This window comes from Pavona decussata, unplaced genomic scaffold (assembly GCF_977016875.1).
Source record: "Pavona decussata unplaced genomic scaffold, jaPavDecu1.1 SCAFFOLD_155, whole genome shotgun sequence".
Taxonomy (NCBI): Eukaryota; Metazoa; Cnidaria; class Anthozoa; order Scleractinia; family Agariciidae; genus Pavona; species Pavona decussata.
Genome location: NW_028145567.1, coordinates 4,203,651 through 4,225,121, shown reverse-complemented (window position 1 = coordinate 4,225,121; position 21,471 = coordinate 4,203,651). Strand labels below are relative to the sequence as shown.

At 38.3% G+C, this 21,471-nt stretch overlaps 2 protein-coding genes across 7 annotated transcripts in view; both read right to left on the bottom strand.

Annotated features, from left to right (window-relative positions):
- The window catches only part of LOC146465965 (myoferlin-like), a 65,835-nt gene extending 58,428 nt beyond the window's left edge, over positions 1-7,407 (bottom strand). Inside the window, exons 1-7 of one of the 3 annotated variants that reach the window (XM_085128338.1) lie at positions 7,264-7,407; positions 4,494-4,727; positions 3,439-3,526; positions 2,340-2,471; positions 1,676-1,738; positions 917-967; positions 431-461 (exon numbers count right to left, since the gene is read on the bottom strand). In XM_085128338.1, coding sequence (XP_084984464.1) covers positions 431-461; positions 917-967; positions 1,676-1,738; positions 2,340-2,471; positions 3,439-3,526; positions 4,494-4,708 — 580 coding nt within the window. In that variant the 5' untranslated portion in view covers positions 4,709-4,727; positions 7,264-7,407. Of the gene's footprint in view, positions 1-430; positions 462-916; positions 968-1,675; positions 1,739-2,339; positions 2,472-3,438; positions 3,527-4,493; positions 4,871-5,472; positions 5,755-7,263 lie in introns of those variants that run through there. The other 2 variants (XM_085128339.1, XM_085128340.1) reach the window with 2 other exon arrangements.
- A 9,822-nt stretch (positions 7,408-17,229) lies between these two features.
- LOC146465963 (myoferlin-like) overlaps positions 17,230-21,471 on the bottom strand; it is a 63,489-nt gene continuing 59,247 nt past the window's right edge. For all 4 annotated transcript variants that reach the window (XM_085128336.1, XM_085128335.1, XM_085128334.1 and 1 more), the window contains one exon: positions 17,230-19,656. In XM_085128336.1, the coding sequence (XP_084984462.1) occupies positions 19,624-19,656 (33 nt within the window). In that variant the 3' untranslated portion in view covers positions 17,230-19,623. The remainder of the gene's footprint in view (positions 19,657-21,471) is intronic.

The window sequence follows — 21,471 nt, the reverse complement described above, 5'->3', positions numbered from 1 at the left end:
GTGTTGGATTTTGTGGAAAGAGGAAAACTAGAGAATCGGAGAAAAACCCTCAAAGCACAAGGACGACAACCACCAACAAAAGTCGGGCCACATGTATATGGTGCTATCACTAGGAATTGAACCTGGGCCACATTGGTAAGGGACAAGTGCTCTCACCACTGTGCCATACCTGCTTGCCCAGGCATTGACTAAGGTCCTGCCTTGTCTCAATGGGCTTTCCACCGAATTCTAGGGTTTGTTACTTTCCCAACAAGCCAACATTTATAAATTCCAGCTCAATCTAGTTACAAGCAACCTAGATGCTTGTAACTGTGGTTAATATAATAAATTAAAATAATTTATGCACTTGGAAATGTGAAATTTGTGTTTACAAATATTGAACATGATACAAGAACTTAGTTCTGAGTGCACAAACAAGTTACAGACTTACAAGGTTCATCATAGAAAAATCCAACATCACACTGCAAGGTAAGGAAAAAACGTCTCATTGAATTATAAAAAATAGAACATTAATATTTCACAAGCTTAGTGCAAGCTATATTGATGACAAGTTAACATTTAGCCACTTACAGTTGTAGACTGTACAATTTAATTAAAAGCACCAGTCACCATCTTTCATTGTGCCTGTCTTCATTTTCTACCCATTTTTCTTCTACATCATACACATATTTCAAATTCATGCAAATTTATATAGATTGCATACCATGGTATCATTGCAACTGGATTGATAATTGAGAGTTCCTTTGTGCAGAACTTCGTTTTAAATGAAATATAATTACATGTATCTACATTTTGGAAGAACAAATTTTTTTTGAAACATATTTTATTGTCGAAGTTTGCCCTAAGAGAAAAAAAAACTCATCGAGAGGGCTTACTTCGAAATAACATTGAATTGTCTCTTGTCTAAACATCTCACCTGAAAACTTCCCACCATGGCATTGGCCCTTAATCGCTTGGAATTGAATACCTTTACAAAATAATAATTATAAATAGCGACAAATCAGTGGCACCAAAAACTTCTGGCTATCCCCCCCCCCCCCCCACCCTTATGAACTCCCTGGTTACAGACCCACCAGAATGATAAGAAAAATAACAATTCATTCTCAAGTGATGTTATAATCCCTACACAATATAAGCCCACTTCAGTCGGGGTGGTAGACAGTCAATTTCAGACTTTGTGAGATAGCGGGACTAGCATTGATTTCAGGAGCCCTAGGCTTTCTTCTTAAGTTCATGGGATGTGAATAAAGTTTGCGGGACTTGTACTTTTTGTAAAACCATTCACCAACCCTTTTCCTGATAGATCTAGGAGAACGGCCTGGGGAACTCAACTCCTTTCCTGCCTAAAGAAACAGTTTTTATAATACCCCCATGTTTTGCAAAATCCCCACACCCAACACCCCCACCCCCACAAACCCCATCACGAAGTGCTCAATTTGCCTCAGTCTGTACTTCTACCCTAACTGACGTCTCATACAGTCATTTTTTTTTAATTGTTCATTTTTTTTTTAATTGTACACCCTAATCAATCACTCCTCATGTGATGCCCCTACTGTGGTTGAATTAACACAGGTTTTACTGCAAACACAAACAGTGGCCAGGCTATACAGTCGTGTTTGTCACCTTTGAACACCCATTATTTTCCTTTTAGGGAATATTTTACTACTGACAGTACCTCAAATAAGGCCTGAGCATCAAATAGTTTCTGTGGTGTGACATTAAAATTGAAGAAAAACACCTGAAAAGACAAAAAGTGTATCACTAACAAGTAATTATTAGTTACATCAGTTTTAATACAACTCCAGTCTCCAGAGGACTTCACCTAAAGGAGATTACGGGTAGGGCTTCTGATGTTGTTATGGTTAACAATAGGTTCTAGGTTTTTTGCTATTTTGGCCTGAAAATAACATTCATTTGGTATCTTTAGAGTTAGAGAACCAAATAGGGATGAAAGTCATTTAATTAAAATGTAATTTTGGTCCCTTATGCAAATTAAGACCTTCTTCTTACACCATACATGACTTTGTATATAAAAGAGCACAGCATTTTGGTTAACTTCTATGTAAAATTATCTAACACTCAGACCTAAATTATGGACACCTTATGTTGTTTACACAATGTAGTATTCCTTCTTGTCACAAATATACACAAGAACAGAAAACCCATTTAAATATATGAGGCAGCAGTAAAGCAAGGAACAGCCAGTTTAATATACAGAAACAAGTGTTAACTTGCCATTTTCAACTTCTTAAATATAAAATGAAAGAGGTTTTGCTTCTGTGTTTTATTTTAAAATAGAAAATGTGCTACTGCATGTGCTGCCATCATGTTTCACTTACCTCATCATAGAATGGTTTGTTGGTTGACTTGACGACCTTAGTTTGCCGAGTCTGGTTGTCTATGGTGACACGGACCACTGGACTGATGTTGGCACCTGCTAGCTGACGGCCCTCAATTATTCTTACTCTTACCTAAACAATGCACAAAAACAAAGGGCAGAAACAGAAAGCTTAATACGACTCCTGGAAGCTGACAATTTAAGCTGCCGCTGTAATGGCCTTGTCTTTCAAACTTTAACATACTGAGCTACATGTATGCAGTTTTAAGCTAGGGGACTTAAACAGATCGACCCCTATTCCTGTTCAAAACAAGTGTTGGACATATTAGTCATCAAGTTTGTCCCCTGGATACGGACTTGTTAAAAGTCCTTCTTGTTGAGGGTAGCACATGGAGTACATGGTAACATAATGGAATTATTGTGACTTAATGTGCTGGGTAAAATATTATTAAATTGGCACTCAGTTTAAGAGATAAAAGGGAGTAGAAAAATTAAATTATCCTGGAAGCCCTAAGTGAAGTAAAAATCATTCATTCTTACAAGAGAAATATATTGTTTACAAATAATTATTATAAGCACCAAATAATTAGCTAGAAAATGAACTGTTGTTTCCACCTCAATCAAATCAATATCAGTTCTTTAATAAACCAACCATAACTCACCCATTATTAAAACTCACAGAAAATACACACAAGTAATATCAACTATTGATGGGAACACAATTGTGCAAGCAAGTAACAAATGACTATATAATCACATTATTTTGGTGTTAGGTCCAATAATTATTGGTAGAGGGAGGAATGTTCCAGTTGCTCTTATTGCTACATGTATTTATAGGCTGAGGCTAAAGCAAATCAAAAGCAAATGCAAATTATTTCTTTTTTTAAACTGCATAAGTGTGAGCCATATTAGGCTTTTAATTGAAGCAATTTTTGTTCAAAAAATAATTTTAAGCTACTGAAGAGCATCATGTTGAAGGAACATCAGAAATCTTAAGAGAGTACCTCCTCACCCCCCACCCCACCCCTCCGAGATCATTCAAGAGAGGGACATTAAATTGTAATATAAATTTTACACAGTGATTGTAAATAAATACAAACCTGGAAATCAAGATTTTTATCAGGCAGTTTTTTCCTGGCTTCGCTTTTTGCCAACAAATCTCCAGTGCCAGATTGTTTTTCAGGTGGTCTGAAAATAAGCAACATTTTTATTAACCCTTTAAGCCCCAGTGGTGGTCAACATTTAATTTTTCCTTACAATGTTGCTGCTTGATTGAACATTAAGTCAAGAGAATTGAGGAAATAATCATCAAAGATGAAATGCCTTGATTTTTAGACAAAATCTCCCAACTATAGTAGCAAAAGAAATATATGGAGGACAGTGAGAAGAGTATACATGTTGATATTGAACTACAGCTTGCTCAAGTTCTTTTAAAACCAGAGTTAAGACCTTTTTACTCAGTCATTGCTTTTAAATGTTTTCACTCTGCATATGTTTTTATGTTAGTGAGTATTATTAATACTATTTAGTTACAGTCGAACCTCTTTATTACGGACACCAAGGGGACAGGAATAAGTGTCCGTATTATAGAGGTGTCTGTTTTAGAGAGGTGGGCTTTATATGGATTTCAGTCTCTCAGGGACCAAGTGAACTGTCCGTAATAGAGAGGTGTCCGTGTTATAGAGGTGTCCTTAAGGAGAGGTTTGACTGTAGTAGTTTTGTTAAGCGCTATTGGTTAACTAGTAGAAATAGCGCTATAGAAATAAAGATTATTATTTTTATTATATTTGAGCTGAAAGAGCAGAGCAGGTCATATGTTAAATTAACTGTTTCATGCAACTTTGTGTCAATTTTTTCTCCCATGAAAAAAGGTGTATGAAAGATTCGCTAGTGTAACCTTCCCATAAACCCCTCGTTTCTGTCTGTCGCTTCATGTCCTTTACAGTGGACAATGGAACCTTGATTTAACAAAGCAGTGGGGCTAGGGAAATAATTTGGTTCATTATATTGAGGGTTTGTTATATCGAAGTTCTGTTTTATATAAATTGAAATGCCGGCTGGAGAATATCGTTCATTATACCAGGGACTATGTCATACAGAGGTTCGTTAAATCGAGGTTCCACTGTATTTCTTTTGTCTAATCTAGAGCACTCACTTCTCTGCTGCCTCACCAGCTGGTGGTTCAGGGGCCTCCTTCTTCTCATCCTTGGCTTTCAATGGTGGTGGAGGCTCTGATGGGCGTTCAGGTTCTGGAGTGACAGCTCTCTCAGCAGGAGTGGGTGCTGGCTCTGATGCAGGAGGTGCAGGTGGTGGGGCAGGTGGGGCTTCTGGGGCAGGTGGGGGAGGGGGTGGAGCTTCACCACCTTCCATAACAGCTTTTCAACGATACCTGGAGATAATAACCAGACATACATAATGCAGTGTTTGTTACAGCTATAAATAAGGCCAAGATATATAAAAGTAATCAGAGTTACCATATTCTATTGAATCCCTGGGGCCTTTATGACGAGCTAACCTGGTCTGTATAAACATTCCTTAAACCATAAACCCCAACAACACTCAAGCTTTGTGTCCCTCATTTACCGTTTTTGAGATCTACAATTTTGGTGGTGAAAACAACCATACTTGCTCATCAATGATTAGGCATTTGTTTGATACCATCATTGTTGCATCAACTGATAAAGAGTAGTGGCATTGATCTGTCAAATTATAAGTGCCGGAAACCAGTGCCAGCCACCTTAATCACCTCCGTCATGTTCTGGTGCCTGTTCTAGTGCAACTTTGTCACACCTTTGATATGCAAATAAAATGCACCAATCATCCACAGAAAAGAGGAGGCCAGACATAGGCAGGGGGGGAGGGGCGGTGATCTGCCTGCAGTGGGGACTTCCGTCTATTTTTTATGGACTTTCGAACTAATTGTTAATGGCATCTATTGACTCTTTTTGACCAGCCATTAGCGCACCACAAACTCATTAAATCTCTTAAATGTCCCACCAATGCTCGTCCTCCCCCACCCCCTCCCCCAAGGCTTAACATCGGTATTCAAATACATAAAAAAAACATTCTACTTTAATGGCAAGCAAAATAAAAAAGGCCGGTTATTCTACTCTTTAGTCATCTTAGCATTTTACCTATGTATCGATCCATCTGTAAACAAAATGGTGATTCCAAATGATCCTGAATGGCGACAGTCGATGGATTATTCAAAAGTTTTTGATTTTGTTGATTTCGACGATGTTTAGCTGTGTTGTGGAGCCAAGGACGACGATCGCTGAAGTGAGACTGCGAAATGTTGCTTGGTTATCCTTTCTTATCGTTAGGACTATTCCCTTTTGCATTCTTTTCTACTTTTCCTTTAGCTAAAACCATTGTAGACATGATTGATCGTGATTGCATTTGAAGATAACATAGAGTTTCCTCACAGCATTTCTAGAAGTTCGAAATTACGCGCGAAAAGCATTGTGTGAGAACGACGAATTTGTTCCCAGTCCCGTCGCTTCCAAGACAAAGCTAAGTTTTATCGATTCAGACCGATTTAACAAAGGTCTTTCAAATGATTTTGAACACCTTTTGTCACTTTTGAACATACGTTAGACTCAGAACATATATGAAAAAATTAATTTCGCTCACGGCAATAATAACTTGTTCAGATTCCGGCTGATCGGTCAAACGATGCATTTTTTTCATTTTTGTATAATTTCACCGGTTGTGTAAACAACGCATAAGTTAACCGCCCTCTTAAAGGATCATTGTACACGGACATTGATCGCTTTAGTCTCTGACATACTAAGCGTCCAATTTTAGCTCCAGTCGTTACAGAGAATGCACCATAAAGGTTGTCACTTTAATATTTTAGCGAGGATCATTCAATTGATTCTTATAACATCCCATTTCACGGGGTAGGGGGAACCAATTTCAGTTAGACCGCCATTGAGAATAACCGCCCAAAGTTTAAATTAGTAAACGTTCTTCGTCTTTATGGATTGCAACCAGAGTGTTGAAAAGAGTGAGAGAACAGAAAACCTTACAAATGGGATATGAGAATAGTAGTTTGTGCAGTTTTGAGCGAGGCACTTCGCGTGCAGTAAGGAAACATTATGAATGTTCCAATCAGATAAACAGCACATTATTCAAGAGCAAAAATAGAAAAATGCAATCGATCATGACCTGATTTGACAACAGCTAAGCAGTAGAGGTAGGCATCACAACACGTTGAAAAGCGGACAACTCATAGTCAATGCCTCACACTGACCACATTCAGCTATTTCTATCCTTTTACTTCGAGACCCTCATAACATTGTCGCGTCGTTTTTCCAAAGAATAATTTATGAACTTAAAGAACCCGATTTAACGAGCGCTCAGAATTGTTCAAACTATCTGGAAGCGCAACAGACTGTGAAAAGTGTACCCCCAATAAATCGAACGAAGATTTTAGCGAGCGGCTTTAAAACAGGCTGACAGCGCACGACAGTAGAGAGAGACAATGCGGGCGAGTTAATGTATATGGTCAAATTGAAGCAAAACCATATGGATTTCCGGGAATTTTTTCTCCTTTAAAATGAAATTAACTTCAAACAAACGAGTAAGGCATTTTTAGCCGAGAAAAATGTAACGAAAAACTTACCAAAAAAAATACGGCGGTATATTTTACGTCTTCCGTCCACTTTGAATCAGTTAAATTGAAAGCCGTATAAACTGGTCATATCACGCCATGATATTTTACAAACATGCTTTGAATAAGTAAGAATACATACCACTACGAGAGGGCTATAGTCCCTGAAGTTATATACAAAAGCCATTTTCAGAAAAACGGGATATCTAAAAGACATCGGCACACGCTCCGAATTTTTTTCAAACATCAATGTCAATGCCCTCTTACTATGAATTTCAATGTTTTGTCTTTCAATCACACATTACCTTACCTAGCTCCCAAAAATGTACACCAACGAAATTCTTTCAATGCGCAGTAGAAGTCCTTTTGCAATCAGAAATCCTCATTGCCCGCTCTCCGTTTCGCAGGCATCCACCTGTAGGGGTGCGAAATTTACAACGCGTGGTTGAAAAATGACTATTTTGTTTTCACGATATCACAATATTTAGCAGTAAAAAGGCATTTTGCTAATTCTCTTCAAACAATTCCGTTGTCATGTTAACGGCTCGCTTTCCAAATAAAATTTCTTTTGAATTGACAGCTCAATTCCGAATAATACGCACAAATTATAATATGCTAAACTGGTTATTATCACAACTTTTCAATCAAGCGATTCAGTAAAACTGATATTTATCATACGCGCCTATGATACATTACTAGACAAATGGAAATGTAAATCGTGCGTTGTTTAAGTCCTTCAGTAGTCTATCGGACTTTTAATTTGTGCCTAATTCATACTGCTGTATTCCACCTGCGTGATACACGCACAGATGACAATTGAACCCCCGCTCTGATAGACAAAGAAAAATGGGCCATTCAGCGCTCAAAGTAAAGTAATTGCTTATTGTCTGTACATTTTTGAGCTGATCATCGCAATTTTTAGTCTTCGGAGAGGGGCTCGATTAAAATTACATTTGACGCAATGGTAACTTTTGTGCGACGGAAAATGGCACTAAAAGAGATGAAGGTAAGGGTTTGGTGTTTATGTTGTTTCTATTGTTTAAATAAAGAAGTAGATTTTCTAAAACTAAATCCAGATGATTACGGCTTTCCGAACGGATAACCAGCGGAAAGAACTTTGGAGGGTTGGAAAACTGGAAAATGATCTTGAAGGAGCATTCCGTCCGCTCATTTGTTTCCAGACATCGACTCTCAAGAGTAAATTTTTGAAAAGGAGTTTATACGAGCTGCTGAATTTATAGATTTCCATGAACGAGTTTTTGTTTGCTTTAACATTTATTCTCATCTAGCCCAACAAATAATAATAATAGTAATAATAATAATAATAATAATAATAATAATAATAATAATAATAACAATAATAACTAATAATAATAATAAATAAGATCTTTCAACAGGGACCTCACGTCACAAAATGTGGTTTTCAGTGAGGCCCTGCATAAATCTAACGTAAGAATACAAAAAAAGAAATTACAAACATAGCTATCTAAAAATAAAGAGTAAAAAGGGTAAGATCGATAAAAGAGTCTGCATGTTTCTCTGACATTAATCGTTTGGTGAACAAACTCGATCATGTAAATGAACTCGTCCACAAACACTCCCTTGACATCTTGACTCTTTCTGAAACCTGGCTAGTTCCGAATATTATGGACAGTGAGATCACGATACCAGGGTACTTGCTTGTGCGTAAGGATAGACACAGATTGACCAAAAGTTGTGGTGGAGGAGTCATAATCTTCGTCCGTGACGGAATTCCCTTTGTCGTTATTTCTGATCTCATGCATGAAGGATAACTTTGAATGCCTGTGGGTGGAAATCAGGAGACCTAAGTGCAAACGAATGATCCTGTGCTGTTCTTACAGACCTGATGACGAGAACATCGATGGTTTTATTTCAAATCTAGCTGATTCGCTAAACAACATCGACACTGAAAACTCCGATATTGTTTTGGCGGGTGACTTTAATGATGTTTATTCCACCAAGAATCAGTTACACCGCAAACTTGATGAATTTGCATTACAACACAGTCTTTCTCAGATTATTTGTAAACCTACTCGGGTCACTGAGAATTCTAGCACCACGATAGATTTGATATTCGCTAACAACACTCACAGGATCGTGCAGCCCGATTTTCTGCAGTCAAGCATCAGTGATCATAGCATTGTGTTCTGTACTATCAAGGGAGGTGTGAAGAAATTTCAACCAAAGTTGCTCGAGTATCGTTGTTTTAAAAACTACAACAAAGAAGCATTCTTGCATGACCTCAGCAACACACCTTGGAGCATAATCGAAAGTGCTAATGATGTTGATGATGCAGTGTTCCTTATTCTTGAGAGGTTTGAACTGTTCAGTTTCTATGTGACGGTAACTCTCATTTACCTTATCTGTAGTTTAAAACTTTGAAATATGTGCCTCTTCACTTTTCATTTAAAATTAAACCATTGATCACATCGATTCACCTGAAAGTTCTATTTACAGGATCCATTTTGTAACATGACGGACAATCGTGCAGCTTAAGTAAAGGCCATTTTTCATAAAAAAATTTATAAATTGAAGGCAGGTAAATGGCACTCACCTCCATGCTGACATGTACAAAACAGGTGCATGATAAAACAAATAATCTAAAGCAAATCCATTCTAAATGTATCATACTTTCACGACACAAATCAACAAAACGCAAGGTAAAATTTACATTGAAAAGAGCTAATTCGTTTTTATTTGTCGTTGATTGCAGCTGTTTTGTCACTTTATGGAAGTAAATCCATTTTCGCCGAATATCTTGATCATGATTTTATTTTTATGTGTTCCTCATTCATGTAAGATACCTAAATTTCTTATTTTTATAATTAGAAAAAAAAATGCTCTATTGATCACATTATTAAGTTAACTAAACTTACACCGATAAAAAATACTACATTTTGAAAGTGTATCCCACCTATTTCAACAATGAGCAAACATTTTTAGTCTGATTTGAATGTCTGTGGAAGCTGCAATTAACATACGTTTCTTAGATGATTGAAGAACACTTGGTCTCTGTTCATGACCGGTCTGTCTGCGTTGTCTCTCTCCACCTAGTTGCATCAATAGGTACTCGCTAAATAAACACTGGTAAACACTGCTTTCGACTAGCATTCCGTCAAAAGGGCCGTTACAAGTATTTAACATCAATAGCCTGTCGCTTCATATCTTCTAAACCGTTTCAGCACCGACGAAGCACCGGTGGTAACTTAAATTTAACACAGAGGATTACCAGAGAAAACCACAGAGACGGCTGAAGAAGAGTCAGAAAATATTGTTTAGAAAGTACACCTTTAATTTGAACACCTGACGCAATCAATAATTGTCGCTCATGACCTAAACTAAAGGAACACGAAATGATTCACATTTTACAATTTTAAAGACATTCTGAGGGCTGGTGTTATAACTGGGAAAATTCTTCAGCCGACCGTATTTCTACGAGTAAGATCAAAGGAAAACATTTGGGTGCTAATATATTCATGACCATTCAAAAATATATACTAGTTCAAGCGGTACTAAAAAGATTGAGAGTTAAGTCAGTGAGCTTTACATGGTGAGTTGCCAAGTCTTGAAAATTCAAGCCTGATTTGGCCTGCCAAATTAATCTAGAAAATTCAAGATTTGAAAGTTCAAGTTTGAAAATTCAAGATTTGCCTGAGCATTACCTTCAACATAACAGAGAATATTCTTAACTCAGATTGGCTAACAGAAGTCCCTGAATCAAGCATTGCCCCTGTTCATTTAATGGTACATTTGAAACACAGTTAATGCATTGGCGTAAACAAAAGGACGAATTCTTCGAGCCCCTGTTTGAGCTCCCGTAATACAAGGGGCACAATGATGTAAATTGTGGCGAAACATTTACAACCACATTACCAAAACTCCCAGCCTTCTATTACACGTTGCATAATTAAACTGTAATACAAAAATTAGATTAACAAAGATTAAGTAAGAACCAAAAGACAAATAGCCGTGCCAAGAAACACAACATCTTGCAACAAAAACTAACAGCCGAGCCCGGCATCACAACAACTATGAGAATAAAACTAACCGTACAGTCCATGCGCTGATGCTTGTCTCAGTCATTGGATAAATCTCAACAAGAGAGGCAATTAAAGCTACCAGGCATTTAAACGAGGCCAAACCAAATCTAACTGAAATGCCCTATGTATATGGCATCAACAACACCATCGTTAATTTATAAACACATAGAATAAGGAGTCAAATTAAAAATGAAGAGATTTAAGAATAGGAGAAACACTTACATTGACATTTGATGTTAAACGTACGATGGTTAAATATAATGTCCTATCAATTCCTCCAAACCCGCTACAAATAGATGCGTGTTAGAACAAACCGTGATTTAACGTGTTAGAAAGAACTTCTAAATGTTAAATTTTCAATATTTTGCACAACCAGATCTTGAATTTTTAATATTTGGCATCCCAAATCTTCCGGCAAAATTTGGCAATTCACCCCATTGCTAACTTACCATGATAACTCACAAAGGGTAACTGACTTACCGTGTTGGCGGACCCAGTTTAAGCACACCTTACAACTTATCTTGACTCAGATCTTTATTGCGAGTCTAAAAAGAAGGGGAGTTATCAGTGATGAGTGAAAATACATTTGGCAGCCAAATTTTGAACTTTCAAGATTTGACCACCGGACGTCAAGGGTGAGTTGCCAAATATTGAAAATTCAACTTTTCGCAACATAGCAGAAGTCGCGAGTGTGTCAATCGTGACTACATGCGGTCTATAATTTAGAGATGGTTAACGCTTGCTTAGCTTTCACTGCGTTTTTTGCGTTGGTGAAATTGTCACAACTGAAGCAAGATGGAACACTGAGAGGTCTGAGTTTTTGTTATCCATGTCGAAAAATTCAAATTAAATAATACACTGTACTCTGACGAAGACCACCACTTGCAGAGCGTGTCACAAAGAACAACCAAATCTTGAATTTTCAACATTTTGCAATATTTGCACTGACGTCAAATATTAATTTTTCAATGTTTGACATGCCAAATATCCAATTTTTAATATTTGGCATATTGAATTTTCAAGATTTGGCAAGAGTTCTCTTTGTAGGGGAGATCTTGCATTTTCAATATCTGGCCTACAAAATCTTAAATTTTTAAAAGTAAGCAACTTACCCCCATCACGAAAGGGGCTGTTAAACTGGGCAGAATTTCTTGCAACGTGCACGGATTTTTTATTTTTTATTCTTTATTTATTTTTTATTTTTTAATTTAAATTGAGACAAAATAACGAAAGATATGACATTGGATTTAATTTTTATGTTATTCGTTTTCCATGGGTATATTACTGACTACCAAAAATAGCCAGCTCCTAGTTGGCTCAGTTGCTAGAGCAGTGCCTTGGTATTTCAAGGTCACTGGTTAGGATCCCGATCAAGCCTATTTCATTAAAGTTTGCTTGATATGAAAAATTCCCCTCCCAGGTTCTCGTTATCCGTCATACCAAAACAGCCAAAACTCTCGTATTTGTTTCTCGTTGCTGTTTCGTGCAAAGGACAGCTAAAATAATCTGCTTGGTTCATTCCAAGCAATTGTTTTAGAAAAGGTGTTTTTCCCATGCAGCAGGTTGAGTGCATGACCGTGGAGCAATTCATTGTAACCATAGCAGGTGGTCTGCTCAAAATATTTCCCATCAAGATACAGACTGTCAGCAATTATTGTTTTGTCTTTTTTCTTTGCCCAACAGAAGGTAAACTACCCAAAAACTGTCTCTTTAGTGTCACTGAAATTCCACCTTGAAATTAACGGAGTTTCTGACAAGCTACTCCCGCTTTTCCGATTGGAAGGTTCCGCTCCGTTTTTGTTTTCTTATTCTTTATGGCCATTCCTCAACAAAAAGGCAGCTGTTTTGAAGGTCTGATCAACTTTAAACGAGACCTGATTTTCGGATAAATGGACAAAATTTCCTATCGAAGTTTCAGAAACGTTTTGGTAAATTTTAAACGGATACTTTTGACTGAAACCAACCAAGCTGACCCACTCCTCCCCAGTCCCCCCAATTAAAAGCATCTGGGAGGTCGTGTACGACAGCATACGACTTATAACTTCGGACGGCTTCGTGAATATGGCCTCCGATTACTAAAGCAGTGTATGTCATTAAATCCTACCCGAAATTTAAATGTTTTAGTCTCACGCATTTCATCACTTGTTTCACTAAAATGTTTGAATGGTTCAGTAACTCGGGTCATTTTGGGGAGGTCTCGCAGCCAACCTGCTATTCAAATGCTAAACAGGTATACAGCTCGGAGACCAATTAAAATAAGATGAGATAAGTTAACTGACATGTGCCGTTTAACAACAACTGGTATGTGTTATTCAGTGTCTGATGATAAAAATTACCATTTTTGAGGATTGACGGGTAAAATTCTGGATGAGTTATCTCCTTTCGCCTTTGTTCATTTTCTCTTCAGCTGTATCACCTAAAGAAGACTTCTTATCCATCTTGTTTCTCAACAAGACTGATGTTAGATCACTCATATCAAGCGTAAATGATATTGAGCCAGATTTTAAGCAAGAGCACTTATTTCTTGACATATTAGCTCTGTTGTTCGAAGTCAGCAATGTAAGGCGTACGCCCAGAAAGATACTGATACCTTGATGTCAGCTGGCACATACTGAGTTCTCCGAGGTGAGTTCTTCGTCTCTTTATTCCATGCTGATTAGATAAAATAAATACAGCCTAATCCGCTGATTATCCTTTCAATTTCGACCCTACCCATAGCATGAGTTATGTCGTGTGTCTGGCATCTAATTTGTAAAAATTATTGAGTATGTGACAATTAAAATAGGTTTTTCCCAACATTACCGGTATGTTCCTGCGACGCTTGCCCTATCCTCGGATTTTTCTCTATAATCAGCCAGTTTAATGATTCCTGCACATGCCGCCTGTATGCAGCTGGTTGTTGTTTTTTTTTTCAATAACTTGTCAGTACTCTTTGAAGATTTAAGAGTGGCGTCAGCACTCACGTAAAGTTTCCCAGTCATTCGTATATCACTGTCAAATTAAATCACTTCAATACATGAGTAACATTCCTCATGAAAGATGTGGTTGTCCTTTTTAAATTTCCGCAAATTGTTCTACCTCGACGTTTCACCAGGTGTAGCTAGAAAGCGGAAAATGCCGCGAAAGTGAGTTTTGTTGACAAGGGTCTCTTGGTATTTCCAACAAACTATCATACAGTTGGTGACGATTTGTTGTGGATGGAATGGCAGTCCATGTTGCTGGAACGATGATTGAAAATTGAATATAGCACGTCCAATGACGCACGCGAAAACTTCAAATAAGAGTGCAACAAGTAGAAAAGGACAATTTGCTAAATATAAGCGAAGAGTAACAATTTGTTTATTTCAAAAGCCAAAGAAGGATGCAATCCGAATTTTTTCGTGTTTCAATACCAACACAATACTGGGTTTGAGATATAAAATAATCACTAGGAACAGACACAGAGAAAAATATACAATAGAATGCATGCTTTATTTGTAAAATGTATATGATTTTTTAATAGTCAAACAATTGAGATGCTACTAACATTAATTTGAATTTTTCTTCAACTTTTGAATATCAATTACCAGAATAAAAAGTTTACTCAACAAAGAATCCAGTCAAAAAAATACAAAATAATTTGATTAAATAAAACTGCGCGAATTTTTTTTTGTCTTTTTGTTTTGTTTTATTTTGGTCCGCGATGCTTAATTACAGTTGAGTTATGCATATGATCTAACAAGATAAATTGATACTCTTCAACTGACACATTCGTGAAATTTAAATTTCTAAATAAGCTGGGAGGTCAAAAATATTTTAATTTGACAGCTTGCTCTTCGATGTTGTTAAATGATAGCCTGAACGGCCTTTGTATCTTAATAGCGAAAATTTAATACCAGCACAGCTATAACAGCTAAGAGGTTTCAACAGTATCCAAAATCCTTGAATATGGAAAACATTTAACGAGACGGGAGGTATTTTCTTTGAAAGAGGGCGGACGGCAGGTGGTAATTGTGGGTGGTTAACTGAGCGCACCTGTTTCACTTGAAAAGGCATTAGGCCACGGTATCTAAATCTACATTCTCTTCATTTTTCTCGATATGATTCTTAAAGAACTAGTTGCAAGAATTTCTTCGAACATAACGGCATTTTGTCTCTAGTGATCATTAGATTTGTTTTCGTGACCTGTCATGTTTGATGAAGTATTGACATTGTATGGAGAATTTGGATTCTGGTCACCATTGCAGCTTGAGGGGTTTAGTCATAATCATTGATATGGGTACTGGTCTTAAACAGTTTTTCAGCTCCTTCGTGTCTTCACGTTTTAGCCCAGACTGCAATTTATTACTTGAAATGCTGTCATAAACAGAATGCTGTAGATTTTAATTGATTGTCACATGATGTATACACTAATGGCAGGGGTGTGAATTAATTCAGTTTGATCTCTACGGATCCTTTAGCTGAAAATTTAAGTTGTAGAAAGTCTTAAGGACCACGAATTTATCAGCTGTGTTTGGCTTTACGAAAATGCTAGTTGTCCTTTCTTCGCATCTTTAATAAATTTTTGCCCCACCGAAAACGAAACGAAGTAGTTTTCCAGTGTTTGGCGGAAAGAAAACTTGAGATTTTACCGACAAATAGATCCGTAATTCTGAGGCAGGATTAAGGCTTTTAGAACGGATACAGCGGTTTTCAAGCGAGTGTCGAAGGTAATTTCGCGTTTGTTTTGGTTTTGCTTTATTAGACTCTATGATTGGTTGGCAAAGTTCGCGCCATTTTCTCAACCAATCGGAAGCCAAACCAAAACCAATCGTGCTTGGTCGCACGCGTTTTCTCGCGCTTGACGCAGGCTACATGTATTGGCTTCGAGTTCTGATTGGCTGATTGTGCTGTTTACAACTGTCGTGATTGGCCAGAGAAATTACTTTGGTTTTAGTTTCCACCGAAATGAACCGCTGGATGTCCCTGTAATATGCATCAAGGCTATCGGGTTCAATGCATCGTCTATTTACAAGCATCTTTCCTTTGTCCAACCGGCAAGACAACCAACCTTGTCCACCCTGAGCAAGGAGTAGGCGTTATTGCCATCACCAAGGAAGACATAGCGAGGCATTCTGACCGCTGTTGTTCAATAACCACGCGACCAAAGTCCTTCTAAGCACGTGTTGTACGTAAGTTATTCATCTATTTCTGATTAAGTGGGTATAAATTTAATTCTGACATCTGTAAAATATTCTTGCAATCCAGCACGAAATGTCATGGGTACTTGTGAATAGGCCATTTTACAGTTAGGTGCTTAGTGACCTGGCCTTGGATTGGAAGCGAGACTGGGGGTGACCTTGTTTTGATACAAACCTCACTGTTTTTTCATATGTAAATTCAGACTGGTTAACATAAGAACAGCTTGATCTACATAGGAAAAGCAGTGAGGTTTGTATCAAAACAAGGTTACCCCCAGCCTCGCTTCTAATCCAAGGCCAGGTTACTAAGCTCGTTACTGTAAAATGGGCTATCACCATATTGGCCAACAGTCGTCTCACTCGCTAGGTAACCAAAGTAATTCCTCTAGCCAATCCCAACAAACGTAAATAGCACACCGATCCAATCAGAACACGGAGCAAATACATGTAATCGGCGCAAATGCTGAATACACGTGACAGCAAGTCACGATTGGGTTTTGCTAATTCTCTTAGACCTTTATCACTCGACGGCCATGTCGAGTCTTAGGAGAATAAAAAGCTTTGTTTTTGCACGGCAAGCCTCGAACTGAATTCGCGTCTGGGCGAGGTTTGCCGTGCAAAAACAAAGCTTTTATTCTCCTGAGACTCAACATGGTCGCCGAGTGATAAAGGTCTATTAGTTGAAAGAGAAGCGCGAGTTTTGCGAACCAATCACGGAGCTTAGTAAAGCAAAACCAATGCAAACGCGACTCGACTCGACCGCTAAGCGATAATCTATTGAAACCTGAGAGGTTTGTTTGGGAACACATAGGAACTTTTTTTTAGAAAATGGGGGTACTAGAAAAATTCCAAATAAAAAAATGCTTTACCTTGCTTCCACGTTGTATTACTTGTTGCCAGTTGCTTAATTCAGGGTGATTTTAGCTAGTTATTGCTCAAATTCTCGTATTTGGAAGGAAAAACCGAAGCGGAAACTCAACTCAACAGTATTGAAATTAATGGAAAGATTCATCACACGTAAAGAGAAACCTTACAAGATCATTTTTTAAGCCAATGTTCGACGAGAAGTTATGTCCCATTTATTGAGGTGTTCTTCATTTTATCGTAAGACATTACCACAGCAAAAATAGTTTTTTGACTTATGAATTAGCACAGTACTGCATCTCTTTTCTAATGTAGCTATATAACCGGTGCATTTACATTAGAGGAAAACTGGGTCCAGACCATTTTAAAAAGTACGGACCGTATTTTTCGCCCGTGTAAGCGATGCGTACCTTGTTTTTTATTGCGTAAGTCCAGATACATGTGTTCTCTTTGTTATGGAGCTATAGCACATATAACCCCACCCCTGCAAAAAAACCTCTTGCTTCTCCTGACCATACTTGCCATTTCGTGGGGCCAAATGCATCACGGCCGCGTAAAAAATGCTCCGTGCACCGTAGAAGGTAGTGTAAACAACATGTTCCAAATTAGCTCCTAAACTTTTAATTCAACTTATCTTTTAAAGAAAAAATGTAACTTGTATGAACGCTCTGAAAATGTTTGATCCGTATCATTTCTTCACGGTTCCGCTCCGACCCAATTTTTCTCTAGTGTAAATGCGCCTTAAATTAAGCAATAAACGGAAAGAATGCTGAAAGTTTACATGGTGCGAACACAAACGACATCATCAAAATTTGATAACTTAAAACAAAAAAATAATAAAATAACTCATGTTTTTATGGTAACAAAATAAACAGGTTCTTAAATCACGGAAATCAACTAAATACATGCATTTCCTGTTACTTTCTTTCTTTATAACACATATTTTCCACCTCAGTGCTACCTACCTACCAGTGGATAATTTTCAAAGACGTCATGTTCTAACCTAACACCGCCATTTCAATTTAACTAAATTTCTATAAAGTGAGAGCACGTGAATCCCTTATGTTCTAGTTAAACCACCAAACACGCCTTCCTATTGACTGGAGATTTAATGTCTCACTAGCCCAGTTCTAAAGCTCATCTAATGTGAAAAAAATTAATCTCCAGCACCTGGATTAATGAAACCCTCCTTAATTATATACTTCATTAATACGACATCCCACCTTAAAGGGACAATTCTCAAGATCCACTTTAACAGAGAAGAGCTTAATTAATAATTACGATGTGAACTACTAAACCTGTGGGGAAGGGAGGAGATACTCAATAAAGGTTCGCACGCAGAGGCTCCGCCCAAAGGTTCAACCAATTTCCCTTTCACATACCACATTTTACCGAAATGGTACCCCTTCAGATACATGCAAAAACATAAAACACTGTAACTCCTTTCTAAGAACTAAAACATAAGCCAAACATAGACACCTAGGGGTGCTTACCATTTACATGGAAAACCCGGAAATTCCAGTTGGAAAATCAAATGGTACGCATCATTCCATTTGGAGTACTTCTGAAATTATGGGCTTCTGGTCAAAGTGATCAATTTTTATTGCTCCTTTTGGGACTAACAGCCAATGTTCATGCATACATTTTGCATGTTATCCATCTTCTGTTAAGACAACCTAAATCATTTCGTATTTATGCCGAAAATTTCAATCCGGGTGGTTTGCGTGAATGGTAAGCACCCCAAGCACTATTCACATTAATCATTGCCTTACAATTTCAATACTTGGATTTAATTGCTACTCTTTCGGTCTACGGTCCATTTGGAAGGGTAAAAGGGCCATATCATAAGGGCAGAGCCTCCGTTTATGAAGTATCTCCTCCACCCCCAAACCAGCAGCGTTCCTCGATACCTCTCTTGTCAGGCAAAAGAGGAATTTGTTCATCGCCAGCGACAAAATGTTCAAAACAATTTTATTTTACAAAAACAAGTGATAATTTTTTTTACTTTTTCCTCCTGAAGCAACACCTCCATAGGTAAAGCATTGTACGGTGGTTAACTTTCGAGCGAAACAAAACACTGAAGAGACAATTCTTCTAAGGAAAGCTGTCGAGCGGAACTCTCCCGTGGTCATGCTGGTTGTACTGTATGGTATTCTAAAGTGTGACTAATGATTCGAAAGCTATTGAGCAGTATTCTCCTACGATACCATTTATCATGCTAGACAAAGCGATTCTACCATAACACAACGATTGTATTTTTCTTTGGGTGAGATCCTAAATTGCGACCATTGAATTGAAATCCTCAAGTATGATTCACATTCTAATTTACATTCGACGAATTCACCTGCTATATCTATTTTTTCCGTCAACTGGTCAAATTAATCCCAAAATTAAATAATGATTTGCTTACACTTCCATAAAGTAGATTCAACCCACGTATTTAAATACACATCATAAATTGTACTTGCCAAATTCTAGTGTTAATTATATTGGAAATTACTCCGTTAAATTAAATTTTGAATTAAATACCGTATAATAATCGAATTTGTTTTGATAATTTGTTGGTTTTCCGTCGCAGGGGACGATTTAAACATTGAACATCTTCTTCACGGAATAACCCTACAAGAAAACAAGCCAACCAATCCTGGTAAGTTAAACAACACACATGTACAGAAAATTAATGAAATCGCATAGTTACGCGGGGAAAGCCTGCTAAGCAGGTGTATAGGTGGTTTGCATTGCCGCCATGTTGGTGTACAAAACAAAAGAAAATTTGTTCACATAGTTTGCATAAAAATGGAAGTTAACTCCCAGAGGAGAAAAATTTATTGTTCCTGTACACCAACATGGCCGCCATGACGTCACGTGCAAGTGAGTAGGTACTGAATCAGGTCGTTCATTAGCTCATTAGTAATCGTTCATGCCGCCATCTTGGATAAGCAAAACGGGCGGAGAGTTGAGGCGAGTGAAAAAAGAGAAGAGGCTTTTCCCACTTGCAGCGCGGGAAATCTACCATTAGAATAGGCCACTTCCCAGTTGCTTTTGACCTCATTATGGAACGCAAACAAACGCAAACGGCGCAATATACCAATCGGAATGCCAAGCAAGTAAATGGAACCGGCGCCAAGCGCGGCGAAAAGCGTGCGGGCAAGTTACGTTTGGGTTTAGTTAAATGAAGGTTCTCACTGGTTGAATTAAAGAGCGTGGTAAAGTAAACACGAATAAATTTCGCATTTAGCCTACGAAGCAGTCGTTTCCGTTTCCTTCAAGCCAAGCGGGGCAAGCGCGAGGGCATTGGGCAAAATGGAGCAAAAAAGTAGGAGCGGGGGGGGGGGGGGGGAGGGGCGGGGAAGGAAAGGAAACGCCTGCCGCTAAGCCAGACATTTTACCCCCAAATGGCTTCGCTCCCTTGGGGCCTACACTGTCACGTCAAATGTCACATGAACCAATCATTTTTAAACTTCTGGTTAATCTCAGCGAAAATAGAATCGCGGCGGGCAACTTGTTTACTACATACGAAGCCCTGTAGGGGCCATCCTCAGTTCCTGATTCCCTAAGTTCCCATGTTCTGAGTTCCTGGGTTCCTAAACTCCTGATTTCCTATGTCCTGAGTTCCTAAGTTCCTGAGTTTCTGAATTCCTGAGTTCCCGAGTTTCTGAGTTCCTGAGTTCCTGAGTTCCTGAGTTTCTGAGTTCCTGAGTTCCTGAGTTCCTGAGTTCCTGAGTTCCCGAGTTCCTGAGTTCCTGAGTTCCTGAGTTCCTCACTTCCCAAGTTCTGGTGTTCCTGAGTTCCTCAGTTCCCGAGTTCTCGAGTTCCCAAATGCAGAGTTCTGGAAACCGCTGTTGAATTTGATCGCAGCTACCGCTTATATGGGAGCAATGGCGGACGCAACCATCACTCGCATGCTATTGATTTCTATTCTAACCTGTTGTGTTATCTCTACTGGCTATATACCTGCTTTAGGAGAACGTGGAAACGCTAATCGTGATGAACTTATAGAAAGGTATTTTCATCTGGGACTGCAGCAGGTTGAAATTGTTGCATTTTTGACTCTTGTTCATGGAATCAGGATTAGCTTGCGGCAGCTGAAAAGGATAGTGCAGAATAAAGGCCTAAGGAGAAGGGGGGCTAACTCAGATTTAGGCTTAGTCATCAGAACAATCCAAGAAGAATTAGAAGGAAGTGGAAAATGTATCGGTTATTGTACAATGTGGCAACGTCTAAGGAATGTTTTAAAGTGTAGGAACTCAGGAACTGAGGATGGCCCCCGGGATGGCCCCTACAGGGCTCCGTAAGCATGCGAGTGATGGTTGCGTCCGCCATTGCTCCCATATAAGCGGTAGCCGCGATCAAATTCAACAGCGGTTTCCAGAACTCCGCATTTGGGAACTCGAGAACTCGGGAACTGAGGAACTCAGGAACTCAAGAACTCAG